The sequence below is a fragment of the Thalassophryne amazonica genome, chromosome 11, assembly GCF_902500255.1.
Source record: "Thalassophryne amazonica chromosome 11, fThaAma1.1, whole genome shotgun sequence".
In the NCBI taxonomy this organism is placed as follows: Eukaryota; Metazoa; Chordata; class Actinopteri; order Batrachoidiformes; family Batrachoididae; genus Thalassophryne; species Thalassophryne amazonica.
The window spans coordinates 63,317,579-63,341,205 of NC_047113.1; the positions used below are offsets into that span (position 1 = coordinate 63,317,579).

General features: G+C 42.6%; 1 protein-coding gene across 1 annotated transcript in view; it reads right to left on the reverse strand.

The window, feature by feature from the left end:
* The window catches only part of slit3 (slit homolog 3 (Drosophila)), a 713,397-nt gene that overhangs the window by 318,688 nt on the left and 371,082 nt on the right, over window positions 1–23,627 (reverse strand). Inside the window, exon 5 of the mRNA XM_034181986.1 lies at window positions 1,895–1,966. Coding sequence (XP_034037877.1) covers window positions 1,895–1,966 — 72 coding nt within the window. The remainder of the gene's footprint in view (window positions 1–1,894; window positions 1,967–23,627) is intronic.

Sequence of the window (23,627 nt, forward strand, 5' to 3'; positions counted from 1 at the left end):
AGGTGACAGCATGTCATATCACGGCAATGCTGTGGGATATATAATGTTCTTAGTGTCCCTGCAGATGTTTCCCAGCTCTATTACATTTCATCCGTTTAGGACTTGGGACTTTATGACCTAATGCCCCCTGCTTCTTGGGAGGCATATCAACATTCTGCATGCTGTACACAGCAGGCACATTTTAAGTAAAAAAAATGCACACCTTAACTCGCATGGAGTACGCACTGACCCGTTGGGATTCTAATTAAAGTCCACCCTCACCAGCCACTACTATGTAGTAAGTAAAGTGTGATGCTTTCTACCTGACCTGAGTACCACATGAACTGTGAAAATAAGGGCTCCAGTCAGCGGGTCGTGATATATGATATAAGGCTGACCATGTGTGTGTGTGTGTTTGCATGTGTGTTCGTGCACATGCTCTTTCAACCCCAGTGCCCCCAGCCCCCCGGTGCCCCCAGTCACCATACTAAGTTTGGTGTTGATTGCTTAATTACTGTGGCAGTTCACCACGAACACAAACCGTGCCACATACATACATACATACATACATAGATTTATGGAATAACCCTGTTGTCTCTGATGATTTGCAGAAGCTTTTACGGTCACAAATTGAGCCGGATATTTGCAACTGTAATCCAGCATGAACATCCGCAAATCCTCAGACACAAGGGGATTATTCCCATTCTAATCCAATTTTATAATTTGCACAGTTTATTTTTATGTAGGCAATTTGGTCTATTTTTCTGTAGTTAATTCGGTCGGCAAGGCTTAACATTAGCAGCAGCGTCTGCACCATCGCTCCAGCAGCGGTCAGGGTGCGGAGTGGTCCATTAAATGTGAAAGGGTAATTCTGAATCCACATCAATACTTTTGTATGGTAGCTTAAATTCACCCATTTCGTCATCGCCGTCGCTACGCCACATCTCTCGCTCTCAGCTGACCGCGCCATTATTGACATCTGCGTAGCAGCGAGTGTGCTCAGGACATGGAGTAATACATCAAATGTGAAGCAGTAGAATATTTGGCCACCGTACACTGGATATTATACGGTCTGAAATCTCACACGATTAACCAATCAGATTTGCGGAAAAATGATTAGAATGCCTTTTATACATATAGATGTAAACTACTGATTATGTTCAACTTTTTTTTGTGGCTGACCAGTGGATACTGCCTATAAAAAAAAGGAAAAAGAATGAAATACAGCTGCAGGGGTATGATAAATTACAATAATCCATACTGTTCATTGAATTGTGATTTCATTGAATTGTGATTTTTTTTTTTTTTTTTTTACTTTTTTCCCTTCGTTCAGGAATCGTCGTATGCCGTGTGACTGCGCCATAAGAGAGATAATGTGTCGGAGAATAATGCAAGAACGATCTTTCTCCTGTGACATTTTCTGAGTGAGGCTGAGAACATTTTGAAGTGGTCCCTTGAGTGTGTTTGTGAAGCCCAACCAGGCTCAAATTCAAAACTGTCCAAGACACACACCCATTTCGAATATTGTGTTCAAACTTACTGAAAATTTGATCAATTTTGTTCAAGTTATGATGTTTACATATGGGTGGAGTGGATGTCTATGTCCACCTTCTGGCCTTATAGCTGGAGAGAGATAAACCAGTTCATCACCATGTAATCTGAAGATTTGAAATATTTATTACTGCTACTGTACTACTGATACAAACTGTAACCTGCACTCATTTATTGGAAAAAAGTGAGCAAAATGGAAATGTCCCATTTCCGTTTTACAATACTGTAAGGAGGAGAAGAAAGGAAAGATCAACTGAAATCAATTTCTCTATGAGAAAATACTGAAATAGCAAAAAAAAAAAAAAAAAAAACATCACAGGAAAGAGGAAGGAAGAAATGAGAAGAAGTAAGCATGAATACTTACAGGTTTTTGACACTGGTGATTCCTCTGAAAGCTTTCCTGGGAACCGCCTGAATCTGGTTCTCACTGAGGTCTCTGGAAGAGTCAGACAGACAAATAGACGACATTAGCTGAGGTATTCTGAGCACTCAAAGAAATACACAGTCAAATGATAAACCAAACCGCAGACATTCCATCTGCCGCGGAGGCACGAACAAACATACACACAAGCACACACTCCATTATTCAGAACAAACGGCCAGAGAGAGGAAGAACGACGTGACATTTATGATCAGTGGAACAATTTGGGTCAAAGAGCTTCAAAGACAAAATGAACGATCGCAAGATATTGCTGTCACGAGTCAGTCCACTACCTGGAGCATTGTGTGTGATGAATGGTGGTGGCTAAAAGCACAGAAGAAAAGAGGACAACACAAGAAAATATGTCTGGTTTCAATAGTGTGTTGCATGTTTTTAATGTCAAGTTTATTTCTTAATGCAAATTGACTTTTCGAGGGTAACCAGCAAAACAGTCGGTATGACTCTTTCTACTCATCACTAATTGAAGAAAATAAGAATAACCCCAGGTTTCTTTTCAGCACTGTAGCCAGGCTGACAAAGAGTCAGAGCTCTATTGAGCTGAGTATTCCATTAACTTTAACTAGTAATGACTTCATGACTTTCTTTGCTAACAAAATTTTAACTATTAGAGAAAAAATTACTCATAACCATCCCAAAGACGTATCGTTATCTTTGGCTGCTTTCAGTGATGCCGGTATTTGGTTAGACTCTTTCTCTCCGATTGTTCTGTCTGAGTTATTTTCATTAGTTACTTCATCCAAACCATCAACATGTTTATTAGACCCCATTCCTACCAGGCTGCTCAAGGAAGCCCTACCATTATTTAATGCTTCGATCTTAAATATGATCAATCTATCTTTGTTAGTTGGCTATGTACCACAGGCTTTTAACGTGGCAGTAATTAAACCATTACTTAAAAAGCCATCACTTGACCCAGCTATCTTAGCTAATTATAGGCCAATCTCCAACCTTCCTTTTCTCTCAAAAAATCTTGAAAGGGTAGTTGTAAAACAGCTAACTGATCATCTGCAGAGGAATGGTCTATTTGAAGAGTTTCAGTCAGGTTTTAGAATTCATCATAGTACAGAAACAGCATTAGTGAAGGTTACAAATGATCTTCTTATGGCCTCGGACAGTGGACTCATCTCTGTGCTTGTTCTGTTAGACCTCAGTGCTGCTTTTGATACTGTTGACCATAAAAGTTTATTACAGAGATTAGAGCATGCCATAGGTATTAAAGGCACTGCGCTGCGGTGGTTTGAATCATATTTGTCTAATAGATTACAATTTGTTCATGTAAATGGGGAATCTTCTTCACAGACTAAAGTTAATTATGGAGTTCCACAAGGTTCTGTGCTAGGACCAATTTTATTCACTTTATACATGCTTCCCTTAGGCAGTATTATTAGACGGTATTGCTTAAATTTTCATTGTTACGCAGATGATACCCAGCTTTATCTATCCATGAAGCCAGAGGACACACACCAATTAGCTAAACTGCAGGATTGTCTTACAGACATAAAGACATGGATGACCTCTAATTTCCTGCTTTTAAACTCAGATAAAACTGAAGTTATTGTACTTGGCCCCACAAATCTTAGAAACATGGTGTCTAACCAGATCCTTACTCTGGATGGCATTACTCTGACCTCTAGTAATACTGTGAGAAATCTTGGAGTCATTTTTGATCAGGATATGTCATTCAAAGCGCATATTAAACAAATATGTAGGACTGCTTTTTTGCATTTACGCAATATCTCTAAAATCAGAAAGGTCTTGTCTCAGAGTGATGCTGAAAAACTAATTCATGCATTTATTTCCTCTAGGCTGGACTATTGTAATTCATTATTATCAGGTTGTCCTAAAAGTTCCCTAAAAAGCCTTCAGTTAATTCAAAATGCTGCAGCTAGAGTACTGACGGGGACTAGAAGGAGAGAGCATATCTCACCCATATTGGCCTCTCTTCATTGGCTTCCTGTTAATTCTAGAATAGAATTTAAAATTCTTCTTCTTACTTATAAGGTTTTGAATAATCAGGTCCCATCTTATCTTAGGGACCTCGTAGTACCATATCACCCCAATAGAGCGCTTCGCTCTCAGACTGCAGGCTTACTTGTAGTTCCTAGGGTTTGTAAGAGTAGAATGGGAGGCAGAGCCTTCAGCTTTCAGGCTCCTCTCCTGTGGAACCAGCTCCCAATTCAGATCAGGGAGACAGACACCCTCTCTACTTTTAAGATTAGGCTTAAAACTTTCCTTTTTGCTAAAGCTTATAGTTAGGGCTGGATCAGGTGACCCTAAACCATCCCTTAGTTATGCTGCTATAGACGTAGACTGCTGGGGGGTTCCCATGATGCACTGTTTCTTTCTCTTTTTGCTCTGTATGCACCACTCTGCATTTAATCATTAGTGATCGATCTCTGCTCCCCTCCACAGCATGTCTTTTTCCTGGTTCTCTCCCTCAGCCCCAACCAGTCCCAGCAGAAGACTGCCCCTCCCTGAGCCTGGTTCTGCTGGAGGTTTCTTCCTGTTAAAAGGGAGTTTTTCCTTCCCACTGTAGCCAAGTGCTTGCTCACAGGGGGTCGTTTTGACCGTTGGGGTTTTACATAATTATTGTATGGCCTTGCCTTACAATATAAAGCGCCTTGGGGCAACTGTTTGTTGTGATTTGGCGCTATATAAAAAAATTGATTGATTGATTGATTGAAAAAGAAAATCCCAAGAATTATTATTAAGTTCAGCAACAGTAATAATAGTAATATTAATATTATTAATTTATAATATGTTTTCAGTGATTTCAAAGTGCTGTACAAACAGAACACATAAGTTAAACCCACAAAACATCCATCCATTCCATCCATTTTCTTCCGCTTCATCCGAGGTCGGGTCGCGGGGGCAGCAGCTCAAGCAAAGCCGCCCAGACCTCCCGATCCACACACACCTCTGCCAGCTCCTCCGGGAGAACCCCGAGGCCTTCCTAAGCCAGCTGCGAGACATAGTCCCTCCAGCATGTCCTGGGTCTTCCCTGGGGCCTCCTCCTGATGGGACGTGCCCAGAACACCTCTCCAGCAAGGCGTCCAGAGGGCATCCGAAAAAGATGCCCAAGCCACCTCAGCTGGCTACTTTGATGTAGAGGAGCAGCGGCTCGACTCAGAGCTCCTCCTGAGTGACCGAGCTTGGACACCCCCCACAGGGCGCCTCGAGGGACACGGTTGAAGGCCTTCTTCAGATCCACAAAACACATGTGGACTGGTTGGGCGAACTCCCATGAACCCTTGAGCTCCCGATGGAGGATGTAGAGCTGGTCCAGTGTGCCGAGACCAGAACAAAAACCACACTGCTCCTGCTGAATCCGAGGTTCAACTATCGGTCGAAATCTCCTCTCCAGTACTCTGGAATAGACCTTAAAGGGGAGGCTGAGGAGTGTGATCCCCCTGTAGTTGGAACACACCCTCCGGTCCCCCTTCTGAAACAGAAGGACCACCACCCCGGTCTGCCAATCCAGAGGCACTGTCCCCGACCACCACGCGATGTTGCTGAGATGTGTCAACCAAGACCCACAACATCCAGAGACTTAAGGTACTCCGGATGGATTTCATCCACCCCAGGAGCCCTGCCACCGAGGAGCTTTCTGACCATTTCGGTGACTTCTGCTTGGGTGATGGATGAGCCCGCCTCTGAGTCCCCAGCCTCTGATTGAGGAGATCCTCAAAGTATTCCTTCCACCGCCCGACAACATCCCCAGTCAGGGTCAACAGCTCCCCACCCGCACTGTAGACAGTGTTGGTGGAGAGCTGCTTCCGCCTCCAGAGGTGTCGGACAGTTTGCCAGAATTTCTTTGAGGCCCACCAATAGTCCTCTATGGCCTCCCTGAACTACTCCCAGACCCACGTTTTCACCTCTGTGACCGCACAGGCTGCATTGACAATGGAGGTGGAGAACATGGTCCACTCAGACTCCATGTCTCCAACCTCCCCAGGGATCTGGGAGAAGCTCACCTGGAGGTGGGAGTTGAAGGCCTTGCTGACAGAGGGTTCCGCCAGTCGTTCCCAGCAGACCCTCATACGTTTGGGCCTGCCAGGTGTGATCGGCTTCTTCCCCTCCCAGCGGATCCAACTCATCACCAGGTGGTGATTGGTCGACAGCTCAGCCCCTCTCTTCACCTGATTGTCTGAATCACATGGCCAAAGGTCAGATGATACGACTACAAAGTCAATCATCGACCTCCGGCTCAGGGTGTCCTGGTGCCACATGCACTTATGGACACCCTTGTGCTCGAACATGGTGTTCGTGATGGACAAACTGTGGCTAGCACAGAAGTCCAACAACTGAACACCACTTGGGTTCATATCGGGAAGGCCGTGCTTCCAGATCACCCCCTCCAGGTCTCACTGTTGCCGTCCACGTGGGCGTTGAAGTCCCCCAGGAGAACAATGGAGCCCCAGTCGGAGCACTATCTAGTACCCCTCCCAGAGACTCCAAGAACGTCGGGTACTCTGCACTGCCGCTCCGCCCGTAGGCCAAGACAACAGTTAGAGACCTGTCCAAAACCCAAAGGTGTAGGGACGCGACCCTGTCGTTCACCGAGGTGAACTCCAACACATGGCAACTGAGCTGGGGAGCAATGAGCAATGCTAGACCCTGTTCCTTTGTTGTGCTCATGGCGCACAACAAACACCTCCGTGTTGGAAGTCTCACAGGACATGTTGTGGCATGCCCAGCTGTTACACAATTTCTCGGATACTCACTCGACTGAAAGGCCACCGAAAGCCGTCTGAATCTTCCGAATGGTTTCCAACACGGAGGTGTTTGTTGTGCGCCATGAACGGCTCTGTCCCGACGCATGAATTCCTCCGCATGTCTTTCATTACAAAATCTCCTGTAACAGTGGAATGTGCCGCAAAAGTGCTGATGTCCACATTTTCTGCGATTTCTCTGGTAGTCACACGACCTCCCGGATCAACACAGCCTTCACTTTGGAAATGATCTGGTCGTTTCAGCCTGTCGATGGCCGATCGAAGTGCGGCATGCACTCCGCTGGTGTGGGCCGTCTTTAATCTGGTTGTAATGGTCCTTAATCTGTGTGACACCGATAGAATCTTCACCGAAAGCAATCTGAATTTTCCGAATGGTTTCCACCTGGCTGTCTCACACAGTTTCTGAAAAAATTTTCATGGAGCAAAGCAGCAGTCGCTCAGCCATTTCCCTGACAATGAAAATCTGACGAGGGGGCTGGACCAGTGCTCACTCAAAGCCTGCCCACAGACGAATGACGCAACCGACAGGCGTGAAAAAACTCATGCATGTGCACAAAGGTTCAAGCTTGGCTGATGCAAGCGCACATGATTCAAATCCATATAGTTTTTGAAAAAAATAAAAAGGTCTGTTACTTTTTGGACAGACTTCGTATATATATATATATATATATATATATATATATATATATACACTCAACAAAAATATAAACGCAACACTTTTGGTTTTGCTCCCATTTTGTATGAGATGAACTTAAAGATCGAAAACTTTTTCCACATACACAATATCGCCATTTCCCTCAAATATTGTTCACAAACCAGTCTAAATCTGTGATAGTGAACACTTCTCCTTTGCTGAGATAATCCATCCCACCTCACAGGTGTGCCATATCAAGAGTCTGATTAGACACCATGATTAGTGCACAGGTGTGCCTTAGACTGCCCACAATAAAAGGCCACTCTGAAAGGTGCAGTTTTGTTTTATTGGGGGGGGATACCAGTCAGTATCTGGTGTGACCACCATTTGCCTCATGCGGTGCAACACATCTCCTTTGCATAGAGTTGATCAGGTTGCCAATTGTGGCCTGTGGAATGTTGGTCCACTCCTCTTCAATGGCTGTGCGAAGTTGCTGGATATTGGCAGGAACTGGTACACGCTGTCGTATACGCCGGTCCAGAGCATCCCAAACATGCTCAATGGGTGACATGTCCGGTGAGTATGCCGGCCATGCAAGAACTGGGACATTTTCAGCTTCCAAGAATTGTGTACAGATCCTTGCAACATGGGGCCGTGCATTATCCTGCTGCAACATGAGGTGATGTTCTTGGATGTATGGCACAACAATGGGCCTCAGGATCTCGTCACGGTATCTCTGTGCATTCAAAATGCCATCAATAAAATGCACCTGTGTTCTTCGTCCATAACAGACGCCTGCCCATACCATAACCCCACCGCCACCATGGGCCACTCGATCCACAACACTGACATCAGAAAACCGCTCACCCACACGACGCCACACACGCTGTCTGCCATCTGCCCTGAACAGTGTGAACCGGGATTCATCCGTGAAGAGAACACCTCTCCAACGTGTCAAACGCCAGCGAATGTGAGCATTTGCCCACTCGAGTCGGTTACGACGACAAACTGGAGTCAGGTCGAGACCCCGATGAGGACGACGAGCATGCAGATGAGCTTCCCTGAGACGGTTTCTGACAGTTTGTGCAGAAATTCTTAGGTTATGCAAACCGATTGTTTCAGCAGCTGTCCGAGTGGCTGGTCTCAGACGATCTTGGAGGTGAACATGCTGGATGTGGAGGTCCTGGGCTGGTGTGGTTACACGTGGTCTGCGGTTGTGAGGCTGGTTGGATGTACTGCCAAATTCTCTGAAACGCCTTTGGAGATGGCTTATGGTAGAGAAATGAACATTCAATACACGAGCAACAGCTCTGGTTGACATTCCTGCTGTCAGCATGCCAATTGCACGCTCCCTCAAAACTTGCGACATCTGTGGCATTGTGCTGTGTGATAAAACTGCACCTTTCAGAGTGGCCTTTTATTGCAGGCAGTCTAAGGCACACCTGTGCACTAATCATGGTGTCTAATCAGCATCTTGGTATGGCACACCTGTGAGGTGGGATGGATTATCTCAGCAAAGGAGAAGTGCTCACTATCACAGATTTAGACTGGTTTGTGAACAATATTTGAGGGAAATGGTGATATTGTGTATATGGAAAAAGTTTTCGATCTTTGAGTTCATCTCATACAAAATGGGAGCAAAACCAAAAGTGTTGCGTTTATATTTTTGTTGAGTGTATGTGTGTGTGTGTGTGTGTGTGTGTGATGATGTTATTCCTTCGGCTGCGAAGACGACCATGACTTCTACGAATCACAGGGGGGTGGGGTGAGTGCGAAGATGGCTGATTAGGGCAATCTTCGCCTTAAAGAGTCTGTTAAAGTGGGGACATAGGATGAGTGGGGCTGACGCAAGGGTGGAGGTGGAACTATCGGTGTTTCTCCTTCTCTGCCGATGTAACTCTTTCTCCCTCATGCGACTTGCCTTGAAGGCAGTCACACCAGATATTATGAGGGAGTGCCAGACAGGACTGTCCTCAGCGGACTTTTCCCAGGATGTATACGGAATGCCGCAAAGCTTGAGGGATACCTTCAAAGTGTCTTTGTAGTGTAGTTTCGGTCTACCAAGACAGCGCTTGCCTGTGGACAGCTCACCGTAGAGTAGTCTTTCAGGGAGGTGACAATCGTCCATGCGGTAGATATGACCAGCCCATCAAAGCTGAGAACGTATAAGGATGGCATGAATGCTCTCCATCTTAACTCGCTGGAGCACATCAGTGTCTGGGACTTTGTCACGCCATGTCACATGGAGTAGGGTCCTGAGACATCTCATATTCATTCTTTTAAATTAATGAAATAAATAAATAAATAAATAAAATAAATAATAAATAAATATGGAAGGCGTTGAGCTGCTTGGCATGACGACCGTATACAGTCGAAGTCTCGCAGGCATATATCAGAGATGGCAGAACTACTGCTCTGTAGATTTTGAGCTTGGTGTCAAGGCTCAGTCTTCTATGCCCCCATAACTTGTCCTTAAGCCTACCAAAGGCAGTGCTAGCTCTCACGATTCTGTAGGCCACATCCTCATCTATATTAGCGGAGCGTGAAAGAGTACTGCCAAGGTATACAAACTTGTCCACTGCATCTAGACTCTGCCCACTGACAGTGATGTGGGGCTCTATAAAGGGAGCTGCAGGGGCTGGTTGATGGAGGACCTCAGTCTTTTTGGTTGAAATTGTGAGATCAAAGTCATTACAGGCTTTAGCCAACTGGTCCAGGCTGCGCTGCATTTCTGACTGAGCTAGCATTCAGTCCACAATCGTCAGCAAAGAGGAAGTCACAAGCTGTTGTCTCTTTGTGAACTTTTGTATTTGTGTGCAGCCTCTGAGGTTTGAAGAGTTTTCCATCTATAAGATAACGAAAGCCGACACTGATGTCACAGTTGCGGTAGGCGTCTGCCATATACGAGGGCTGTCCGTAAAGTATAGGTCCTTTTTATTTTTTTCAAAAACTATATGGATTTCATTCATATGTTTTTACGTCAGACATGCTTGCACCCTCGTGCGCATGCGTGAGTTTTTCCACGCCTGTCGATGACGTCATTCGCCTGTGAGCACTCCTTGTGGGAGGAGTCGTCCAGCCCCTCGTCGGAATTCCTTTGTCTGAGAAGTTGCTGAGAGACTGGCGCTTTGTTTGATCAAAATTTTTTCTAAACCTATGAGACACATCGAAGTGGACATGGTTCGAAAAATTAAGCTGGTTTTCAGTGAAAATTTTAACAGCTGATGAGAGATTTTGAGGTGATTCTGTCGCTTTAAGGACTTTTCACGGTGCGAGACGTCGCGCAGCGCTCTCAGGCGGCATCATCAGCCTGTTTCAAGCTTAAAACCTCCACATTTCAGGCTCTATTGATCCAGGACGTCGTGAGAGAACAGAGAAGTTTCAGAAGAAGTCGGTTTCAGCATTTTATCCGGATACTCCACTGTTAAAGGAGATTTTTTTAATGAAAGACGTGCGGACGGGTCCGTGCGGACGGGTCCGCTCGTCGGGACGCAGCCGACGCGGTGCGGCGGCACAGGAAAAACACCTCCGTGTTGATAACCATTTGTAAAATCCAGGCGGCTTTTGATGGCTTTCAGTGGAGTGAGTATATGAGAAATTGTTTATCAGCTGGAGATGTTCCAACTTGTCCTCAAGGCTTCCAACAGAGGTGTTTTTCCTGTGGCGGATTGCAGCGTCGGCTCACAGCCGCCGCGACGTTCCTGATGACGCCGCCTGAGAGCGCTGCGCGACGTCTCGCACCGTGAAAAGTCCTTAAAGCGACAGAATCACCTCAAAATCTCTCATCAGCTGTTAAAATTTTCACTGAAGACCAGCTTACTTTTTCGAACCATGTCCACTTCGATGTGTCTCACAGGTTTAGAAAAAATTTTGATCAAACAAAGCGCCAGTCTCTCAGCAACTTCTCAGACAAAGGAATTCCGACGAGGGGCTGGACGACTCCTCCCACAAGGAGTGCTCACAGGCGAATGACGTCACCGACAGGCGTGGAAAAACTCACGCATGCGCACGAGGGTTCAAGCATGTCTGACGTAAAAACATATGAATGAAATCCATATAGTTTTAGAAAAAAATAAAAAGGACCTATACTTTACGGACAGCCCTCGTATATATATATATATATATATACGTATATGCACACACAGTACTGTGCAAAACTTTTGACATCTCAGAGTTATAATAAAAATTGTGTTTGAGGCTCCTCCCCTCCACTTTTTATTGGTATGTCAACACAAAATCAGTTCCAACGAAAGTAGTTGTTAAAATAATGATGATAATAATAATAATAATAATAATAATAATAATAATAATAATAATAATAATGACAATAAATTTCTTTCTCAGTATAATGGCCAGTAGAACACAGCTGCAAATGATCATGTCATATTAAAATGATTGCAAAACACAAATACTCATAAGTTGAGTCAACTTATGTTTAAACCAGTTTTTGAGGTCCTGCGACTTGCACTCTGTTGCCACTTATATACCAAAAAAAAAAAACAACATGTAAAGAGAACTAAATTGTCATATCATCTATCATCAAAGTAGAAATTCAGCAAAAATTTTATTTATATCTGAATATTTATCAGGTTTTGATGATGTAATAAATATCCCTGAAAGTTTTGCACTGTTGTGTGTGTGTATATATATTTATCATATACCTATAAATGATACACCAATATGAATGGATAAAACACAAAGAATAAATAGCAATACACTCTTTTCGACGGGTAATATTTTTCATACCACTCGAGTAATCAGCCAATCAGGTGTCATGTACAATTCTTTCCGCTTCTCTTAGAAAACAGCGCTTGGAACTTGAGGTGGATGGATGATGAAAGAAGCAAAACACCTTCGCAATTTATTTCGATATTTTGATGAATTTCTTCATTTACAGCAGCTTCATTAAACAAATGTACTCGAATGATTATCAGCGAGCTGTCGTGCACCATAAAATATTCTGTCTGTTACGAGCTTCACCTCTTGTTCCACATGTGTATTTCCCACCGGTGTCACGTACGTCCACTAATGCTTCAGCTGAACTGTGCTGTTTCTTTTTTTTCTCTCTTGTTTCAGAAGCCATAACTGGCAACTGTCTTCTAGTGTTAGCGGAGGTTAGCCTGTAAGCTCGCCGTCGTGCTGATAATCATTCGAGTACATTTGTTTAATGAAGCTGCTGTAAATGAAGAAATCATCAAAAATTAATAAAAATATCGACGTAAATTGCGAATGTGTTTTGCTTCTTTCATCATCCATCTACCTCAAGTTCCAAGCGCTGTTTCCTAAGCGAGGCAGGAAGAATTGTACGTGACACCGGTCGACATCACCGCGATGGCACTCACTGCCTCCAATGCGCTTACTGAGTCTGCGGGCTCAGTAAGTGCCGCAGCGGGCCACTCACACCGCCCCACTGTCTGCTGTGCCGAGCTGCATGCAGCAACAGGTTCAGAGACTACGCTCGCTGTTTTGATGCGCAGCGCCCGCTGCATGGTCTCGGTAATGCAGCCGCAGAGCTCTGTGGCCATGACTTGGATTCTTTGCGGGTCCCGCATCTGTACCCCCGGAGGCAGTGAGTGAAGGGAGAGAATGCACATTTTGTTCTGCGTGCATTTATCATGTATAGGTATATGATAAAATCGTTATCAAGTTGTTTTACCAATGAATATGGCTTTATACACCCTTCAGAAAACCATACGTGTTATGTATGGTTTTCTTCAGGGTGTATATATAAAGCCAACAACTTGATAACTGATTATAACCACAGTTTTACATGATTTCTTCACATATGTGAGGCATTAATTTAGTTGGTTTGGAACCAAGATTTTGCTCGTTTACTAGTGTGCTTGGGGTCATTGTCTTGTTGAAACACCCATTTCAAGGGCATGTCCTCTTCAGCATAAGGCAACATGACCTCTTCAAGTATTTTGACATATCCAAACTGATCCATGATACCTGGTATGCGATATATAGGCCCAACACCATAGTAGGAGAAACATGCCCATATCATGATGCTTGCACCACCATGCTTCACTGTCTTCACTGTGAACTGTGGCTTGAATTCACAGTTTGGGGGTCGTCTCACAAACTGTCTGCGGCCTTTGGACCCAAAAAGAACAATTTTACTCTCATCAGTCCACAAAATATTCCTCCATTTCTCTTTAGGCCAGTTGATGTGTTCTTTGGCAAACTGTAACCTCTTCTGCGCATGTCTTTTATTTAACAAAGGGACTTTGCAGGGGATTCTTGCAAATAAATTAGCTTCACACAGGCATCTTCTAACTGTCACAGCACTTACAGGTAACTCCAGACTGTCTTTGATCATCCTGGAGCTGATCAATGGGTGAGCCTTTGCCATTCTGGTTATTCTTCTATCCATTTTTCATGGTTGTTTTCCATTTTCTTCCACGCATCTCTGTTTTTTTTTGTCCATTTTAAAGCATTGGAGATCATTGTAGATGAACAGCCTATAATTTTTTGGACCTGCGTATAAGTTTTCCCCTCTCCAATCAACTTTTTAATCGAACTACGCTGTTCTTCTGAACAATGTCTTGAACGTCCCATTTTCCTCAGGCTTTCAAAGAGAAAAGCATGTTCAACAGGTGCTGGCTTCATCCTTAAATAGGGGGCACCTGATTCACACCTGTTTGTTCCACAAAATTGACGAACTCACTGACTGAATGCCACATTATTATTATTGTGAACACCCCCTTTCTACTTTTTTTACTAATAGCCCAATTTCATAGCCTTAACAGTGTGCATATCATGAATGCTTGGTCTTGCTGGATTTGTGAGAATCTACTGAATCTACTGGTACCTTGTTTCCCATGTAACAATAAGAAATATACTCAAAACCTGGATTAATCTTTTTAGTCACATAGCACTACTATTATTCTGAACACTACTGTGTGTGTGTGTGTATATATATATATATATATATATATATATATATATATATACACATATATATATATATATATATACACACACACACTTGTATTTTTCTGATTTTTCTTGATGCAAATAGAGAACACAGGAATCATCTCTTTGAATCAAAGATAATTATGTAGCTGCCATGTTCAGAATGTTTTCCTGTCACGCAGTTATGAAACACGCTCTCTTATTGGTCAATTTTCACACACACACACACACACACACACACACACACACACACACACACACACACACACACACACACACACACACACACACACACACACACACACACCGTCTATCTCACAATAAACATCCTCACACATGTACACAAACAGATCTACACATACATGCTGTGTGTGTGTTAATTTTAGTGTGCACATACACCATGCGGGAGGAAGACTGGCTGCGCATCATTCCAAAGCCAATCGAGTTTTATCAGTGCTGCAAATGTTAATTGGTGAGCCGTGCTCGGAAAGCAGAAACCATTTCCTCACTCTAACAAGGTTTCATGCTTTTGGACGTTTCTCTTCAGCCTTGCGTTTTCTGGCTCATTCCTTTTGTTTGACAAGAGATGAGCGTCATTCCATTTTCTCTCCGCAGGCCTTGATGGAAAAAGTATGTGCCTGGCATCGTATAGAAAATATGTGCTTTTATGTGCGAGTTTTCTCAACGCTTGTGGTAACGCAGAAGGAAGGCAAAGATTTGACAGACAAGAATGGTATTATGATATTTTAATGTGCGGCACTGCCTGAAAATATTCCTCATGTTTACACTTTTTGTTTGGAAGGTTCTGACACTTTTTGGGTAAAGCTACAACTTCTTTTTTTTTATTTTTTTGTTGCTTTTACTCTGACGCTGGCAGAACAAATAGAAAACAGACACGGACAGAAAGCAAAGCTGTTATCACTGTTGTTGTTCTTTCCACATTCCCATGTCACTCTGTATAATTTAGCATTTTCTTGTCGATCAAACTCGCTTATTCCATAAATCCATCTTGGTTGCATGAATAATTTGCATCTCTTTTGTACTGTTCAGCCCTCTGTGGAAAAAGCAGCAAAACAAAAAAACAATTTTTAAAACTATTTTAAAACTAGAGAAATTCCATGCAGAATAAATAATTTCTTATTTTTGTTTTGGCTGTGTTGTTTATTTGGTAATTTTTCTGACAGAAAGTTATTTACAAGGAAAGCAGTGCAGCTGACATAAATGTCATGAAGTCATGTTTTTTTTTTGTTTTTTTGTTAGGTTTTTTTTTCTGTGCAGTGCTGTGAAAAATTTTGTGCCCCCTTGACCTTTTATACATTTCATTTTTATGACATCAAATTTTCAACGGAACTGCATTCATTTTCTTTAACATGCAACAGCTCGGAATATTCATGTAATGATCATCTGAAGAGATGTCCGTCCATCCGCCAACATTCTAAACCTGCTTATTTCAGTTAGGGATCACAGGGGGATGAGGTCTATCACAGCAGGCATTGAGCGAGAGGTGGGGTACACCCTGGACTGGCCACTAGTCTATTGTAGGGCATCTCAGGAGACATTTTTGAGTGATAACATCTAGTGTTGGTCAAGTGCACCATTTGTGGTTTAAGCAACCAAGATTTATACAACAGTATGAAACTGACAGTTTTCAAATGTAAATTAGTCAAATTTACTTTGGCGTACCCACTCTTGGACTGTGCATACTCCTCAGGGTGCACAGACCACAATGTGGGAATAGCCAACTAAACTGATTGCCAAAACATTTAAGGAATATTTCTCTGTCAATTATTAAGGGGTCCCTGGACAGAGTTGTTTGGCAATGCCAACATCTTTGCAAGAGAATGACGATCCAAGTGTTTACGGTCCTCGTGCTTCTTGATTTGCTGCTTGGTTGTGAGACTCAAATGCTAACCAGAGACCTAAAGCCTCAGTCCCACTGAATAATAAGCCATGTCTAATGAACCACGCATGGGTGTATCAGCGATTATTCAAAGAATGTTCCACGTTTTAAGCTATCACATATCCGCGACTAAAGCGCATCTATGTGCCACGTATCAGCCTCTACTGAGCCACGACCAACCTGTCATTTGAGCCCCATCCAGCCTCGACTGGCTTGTGTCACTGCATATGATCCACATCAAGCCACATATGATCCATGTAGTGCCATGTAGCGCAACGTTGGTGCACGTTTAGGTATGGGTTTGGTCCAAACCTCCAGCCCTCCCACACTTGGTCCCTTTAAAGTGTGGGTTTTCAATTCACAGCATCCATTCAAGATGTCACATGTTTTAAAGGCAGTCCAAAAAAAACCCAAAAAACAAAACAAAAAAACAAAACAAAAAAACAAAACGCTCCTGCACAGTCCAGCCGGTGTGCGCTGTGCATCACGCTGCTGTTCACCTGTGTTCCAGAGTCATTAAATGCACCAGACTAGCTATAACCGAATCACGGGTTCCTGGACAGTCACCTCTGTGCTTCTTCTCGCTGGCTTTATTTCTTCCGTGGTTTATACAGTCATTTTGACACCGTGATCCAACTTTTAACTTTGTGCTCATCTGTTAATGTCTGCAAAATCACTCTTTTGTGCGTGGCGTTCTGCGTTCCTGGACAGTCACCTCTGCGCTCCTTCTTACTGGCTTCCTTTTCATCCACGGCTTCGCTGGCTTTATTTCTTCTGTGGTTTTAAACACACAGTCAACTGACACTATGATCCAACTTTTAACTTTGCATCCATCCGTTACTGTTTGCAAAATCCTTCTTTTGCGCGCTCACATTCTGCTTAAATGCTCGTTTTGAATGCAAGTCAGTCTGCATACATCTGATCTATTATAACAAGATGTTAAATCTATCACAGACATACTTTTACAGCTGATTATATAGAAGGAATGAACATGCAACTGTTTTACCAAGCTATTATAATAAAAACATTACAAATAATGACCTGTAGCTGCCAGGTGCTCGGATAATGGGCTTTTAACAGCCTCGTCCTCACCACACACATGCCTCTAAAATCCTTGTTTGTCCTCATGGTACCTTGTACACAAACTACCCCATGCTGTTGTTGCTAAATTCTGAACTTATTAGCGCCACACTCAGATATGAGCCTTATTAGCCAAATATTCTGCCTCTATGAGCCTCTCAGAGCCACTATTCTTCCACGATTGTTGAATAACTGGACTCATACCAAAAAAAAAAAAAAACCCATACAATGTGGCTCATTAGTCACTGTTCATTATTTGGTGGGACCAGGGCTTTGGGTGACAGCTGGATGTCTTGTGATTAAAAGGTCTTTTCAGAAGATACTTGAGTATCACTGGAATGATCAAATGAGCGGCTACTTAGGGAGACTCAGACAAGGTGTATCACTTGCCTTGCGAGGCAATGTCAGCTACGGCTTTTTGGCAGTGTGAGATGCTTCCGATGATCCAGCACACAGGTGCCTCAGCAGCTGGAAGTACACGTTCCTATTCGCAACTCATCACGTATCTGAGCTAGGTTCATGCAGCTTTGTGTTAATATACGACACGTTAGGTAGCCTCTGTGCTAATATGTGCTAATATACAGGAGTGTCTGGCAACAGACAGAACTATCTGCTTGACATCTGTGTCTTCACTGAACAATCAGCTGTATTTGGGTTATGATCATGGTTAAGGTTAGAGTTAGGGTTTCACCACGCCTCACTGACGTGAAGGGGGCTACCCAACTCATCATATCTTGCTGTTTGGTCAAAAAGTCCCAAATAAACAAAAAATGGTTCTGTGTCAAAAATGTGCTGACTTCGGAGTGAAAATGTATTCGAAAAGCAAAAGTCTGTGTCAAAATCCATTCTGGTGAGCTGTGTGCTCACTTGAAACACGTTTTTCACAGAAAGTGCATAAAGTGAAAAAACCTAAACAAAGCCAAATGAAATCCCGAGATCTGACAGCACTGGAAAGCCATCAAACATGTAGCGGTTGTTCTCCAAATCCTCCATCAGTCCTCCCTGTCAACCTGTGAGCAAAACAAAGCCTATTACTAACAAGAGATTGGCCTGCGACCCCTGAAAAGGACACTCACTGATAGAGTAACCACCCACGCATACGCGCACGCACAGCGTCCTTTTCCACAGCAGGATGGTTTCTTTCCACATTCCAATCATTAGATTTGGCCATTTTGGTCCTCCTCTATTGCCACAACATTTGGGTGAGCAGCCAATTAATCTTCTAGAAATTCCATTAAAGAGATGGATGGGTATTTCAATTATACATCAGTTGTATTAGAATGACAAATTCTGTAAATTACAGTCATACTGATTGTGAAAACAACATCATACATTCTGAATCATGACAAGATAAACAAAGCCAAAGATGACAAAAGTTCAGTGAGGACGGACGGGTGGAAAGGGAAGAGGAAAAAAAAGAAGAGGAGAAAAAAGAAGAGGAGAAAAAGAAGAAAAATGGGGAATTTATTACCCTTCCATGTTTGTCATTGCTGTTTGAGCACTGTATAAATAATGTGAATTTCAACCAAATGTCTTCCAGACCTTCTCTTTTCCACACAGACCCGCCACCATCACTTTGAGTTCCCGCCAGTGAAAACCTCGCTTCTCTAGGCACCGTGAGTCTCTATGGCCTCTGGAAGTCTGCAAGGATGGAAGATGACAGCGAGATCGTCCTCTGGGGTTTGTGTATGATGGTCAGATTGGTCTGCGCTCTGAGCTATCACCTCCTTGATATTAAGTTCCATTATTCATGTGAGGAGAATAATAACACTCACCAAGTCACCCTTTGCTGCTTCAGATATTACTGTTAACCCTTCAAGACTCGCAAATACACACAGTGGCAGGTAGGAGACATAGCTCCTGGAATATCCCTTAACAGACACCACGGGACTGTGAGTGCACACGCCTGGAATGACAGACGGATGTGTTGAAACAGATAAAACTGTGGTTTAACACGCGGAGATAAACACAGGCTAAATCAGCTTTTCTCCCAGGGTATCTCCCCTACAGTTTTTGAGCAGTGGCAGACACCAAATATGAGACACATCCACCTTGAGGCCAATCCAGATATGAGTCAAGACCACTCAGCTGTGAACCATTAACCTGCAAACCACTGGGTGGAGAGAAAAAAAACAAAAAACAATACGGACCGGCCACTTGAATTTTCAATAGGCAACCAGGTAGGGGTCAATTGAATAATTACACAGGGGTCAAAATTAAAAGATGCTCCAATCATATTGACAACTACATCACATTATTTGTCTGATCATAAATATTCTGGTATAGTTTGCACTATCTATGACTGAATTCTTTGGAGTTATGGGGTAAAAACTAAAAGAACGGTGATTTCAGTTTGTACAGGGGTCAAAAATGAAAGGTGCTCCAATTTTGGTAAAACGGTGCAAATTATTGGCTGAACTAATAGGATTAATAAATGGAATAGTTTTGACTGTGTTGAATGCTTGGTCTCTAAGGTAAAGGTCAAACAAGGTCAGCATCCATTGGATTCTATGACATGTGACATATGTTACCCCGTAACGCGATAAGCATGACACATATCCCAAACTATTCCTTTTTAAAACCCTATTAAATCAACTAATAATTTGCATCACTTTCTACCAAAATTGAAGCAACTTTAATTTTTGTCCACTGTTCAAGCTGAAATTCACCTTTGTCACGATTTTTGCTGTTTTTACCCCATAACTCCAAAACACTCACTCTCAAGTAGTCCAAACTATACTTTTTCAGAATCTTTGTTATCAGACAAATAATGTGGTATAGCTTTCAATCAGATCGGAGCATCTTTTAATTTTGACACCCGTGTAATTCTTCAATTGACCCCTACCTGGCTGCCTACTGAAAATTCAAGTGGCCAGTCGGTTTTTCAAAAGGTTAAATGTCAAAGGAGTATTTGTGCCAATTTTGGTGCTTGCATCAGCATTTGCAGGATTACTCTAAGTATTCATTTATCTGCTGCACTAAACCCGACAGCCTAGAAATAACATGAATTGTCAGGTGTTACATCATATCGTGGTCGACTCACTGACTGACACCAATACTAAGTATAATCCTACAATCGGTCACATTTCCTCGCTCCAAGAGTGGAGTAAGAGGCAAAGCCTTTGATTCCTTCTGCAGGTAAGAGTGGAGGTACCATGCAGCAAAGTAGGAGTCCAGACTGTGTGGGGCTGCATTTCAACCCTATTCCCTTTTCATCCAGATCATGAACTTTTAAGTTTCCTCTCCTACAGAACATGTCAGCTGTCTTGTGGCAAAGTCGCCATCAGTAGCTACGCAAAAAATAGCAATCTTTTATTGCACCACATGGTGCCCACAATATTTTCCTGGGTATTGCCATTTGAAGACCACCTCCCATTTGGATCCTCAGCTAGCTATACTTCCTCTCCCTCACATTGAATTTCTTTTGTCATATTTGCACAGCTGCAAAGAAATATGTATGATCAAACTTGATTTGTGTAGATGGTAAAACTTTCATGGTAGCACAATATTCACCTTTTTCCATGTTTGCACATATTGCCAATCTCCAACTTGCAGAGAAGAAGTAGAAATAACAGAGAAGTAGAAGTAAGTCCTTTCTAAGCCTGAGGTCCACAGGAATCAGTGCTTATCCTGGGATACAACAGTATAAAGCGAACAAGAGTCTGTAACATGCACCTGGACTGGACCCAAGTCAATTGTGAGGTACTTCCCTCACCAAGGCTGGTAGCCATTTACAGCTACAGTAGGTGGACTGGGACAACGAAGATGAAATGTCTTGACCAAAGACCGTAACAGGTAAAATGACTGGGAGCTGAACGCACCTCTAAATACTGACAGACCAACCCGATGAGTTAACTGCTCCGCATCTTACAAGGTCAAAGGCCAAAAATAGAGCAACAGGAAGACAAAGGATGGGAAGGAGAGGAACAGTAGTACCCAGTAAACCAGTACTGATCCGTATGTCTGGTATTTGTATTTATACTTGTGTATTTATATTTGCACACTGTTTTTCTTTTTTCCTTTCACTTGTGATACTCTGTGTGCTTCTTACCCTGTGTGTTGCTATACGATGCTACTGCAACCTCAGTTTCCCTGAGGGAGTCTTCCCAAGGGATCATTAAAGTTCTATCTAATCTAATGTAATATAAATAAATAAATAAATAAAACAATTCAGTTAGTCACCTGAAAATGTAAAATAAATATGCTTTATTGATCTAGTAGTGTTACATCCCAGGCTTGAAACTCATCATCCATGTGAGGATGAAGAGCAAAGAGTCTGGATGAGCAAAAACGGACAAAATCTGTTTCTTTTTGTGAGTATATGATTTCTCGCTGTGCATCTTTTAGTGAAATAAGAAAGAGGCTGCAGAAGAAGGAGAACGAGGTGACCCTTGACTGGGTTCCAGGAGCAATGCAACAAAGAGGAGTCACACGGGTGAAGATAAAAGAAACAGAAGAAAGGGAGAGCAGGAAAACAAAGGTGGCACAATTTTTGAAACCCGAGTCGCCTTCAGTGATAAAGTGATGTCACTTTATTCCTTTTCTGTTACTTTCTTTTTCTACCCTTTGCACTATGTACTTTCACTTTGTCTCTTTTTCTCTCTCTCAGGAACATAACTGTAATATTAATATTAATAATAATTTTTCCATAGAGAGAAGAATAAATATTGACTGCTGTCTAGCTCGCATTCCCATTGCTTTTAAGGTCGTGTACTATTATGCGCAGCAACGCCCCGTGCTGAAAAATGAAGCCAATGTGGCAGTAACAAATCTTACAATTTATTGAATAGCCACATGAGGCTAGTTCCAAAAGAGAGTCAGTCACCATAGAAGACCAAGTTAAAATCCCCAACTTTGCAGCAAAAATAAACATGTTTATGGATGTTTTTATACAATTCATCAGTTTAGGCAATTTTAAGTCACAAATTTTAGAATAATATGGGGCATTATCACTTTGAATGATAGCTAGTCTGCCAGCAGGTTGGCTTCCCTGCTAGCAGTGGCTGATAGCTGGTGTGGACTTAACTATGTTTTCCTTTCTATTCATTAAATTACAAAACTGCCAAAAGATAGGTGCGCCAATCATGAGGCAGCATATTCAAGAAGGCATGAGGCTGCAATTGCTGCCAAATGTGCATCAACAAAGTATTGAGCAAAGGGTGGTCAAGTGGTTAGTGCGCCTGGTTTCAGTGTGGAAGGTTCCCGGTTCAAACCTCACCCCTGCCACATTTCTTAATGTAATGTGGAGTTGCATCAGGAAGGTCATCTGGTGTGAAACTTGTGCCAAATCAACATAGAGATCTACCTTTGATCTGCTGGGGTGACCCTGAGTGAAAACGAGGGAGCAGCGGAAGAGATGTAGTTTTTTTCAGCTTTTTACAAATACCTGAGATAATATGGCTTGCGACTAAGAAGTTTGTGCTGCTGTATTTCTGCTGAATTAAATTTTTGCATTATTTAATCTGTATGTTAGTCCCATTAGCAGTAATGAGCAGGTAGCCATAGCTGGGCGATGTTAGCGCCACTGTTACTCTATGGTTTTTCAGACAATATGCTGGCCATGCATTTTAATATGTGCAACAATGACAAACATTTTGAAAACCATGATCCAGTCTGCAAAAATATGCATTAATCAAACATCTGAACCAATAATAGCCTGTTAGCTGAAGTATGTTTGGTAAATACGGGATGCAGAGGCATTTTTGGTGTTCATTTGCCAAGAGGGTTTTACCCACGCTGCATCTCTTTACCCATTTATAGGTTCGACAGGAGTTTGGCAGAGCCAGGCACTGCCAAGATTACGACATTTGGAACTGCACCATTTCGGCTTCAAACCCGTACTTCTCAAAGCCTATGGGTGATGACACTGAGGGTTTTTCCATTTTATATATATATATATATATATATATATATATATATATATATACACACACACATACACAGTATATGGCAGTATATGGTTAAGACTGAAGGTTTGCAGCTGGTGTTACAGTAACAACTGTACTGTAGAAGCAATTCGATATTATCATAGAGGGATATGCTTTCCAAACTTAATACCATTACTATATTGGATGATGCTGAAATTGAGGAAGGCCCAGTGGTTGTTCCAGCAATAGCAAAGATTTCGTGTCTGCTACCTACAACGCGCGTGGAATGTCTTAAACCTAAACCTACTTCTAGGCATCTTATATATGCTACTCTGGAACCACCCCTAAACCCAAACAGTTAAACTGTCAACCCCACTGAGGTCCTTAGACTGGGTCTCATTAACATAAGATCACTGTCCTCAAAATCATTGTTGATCAATGATTTAATTATTGATCATCACTTAGATATGATTGGGCTATGTGAAACCTGGCTTAAACCTACAGCTGTCCTCCCCTTAAATGA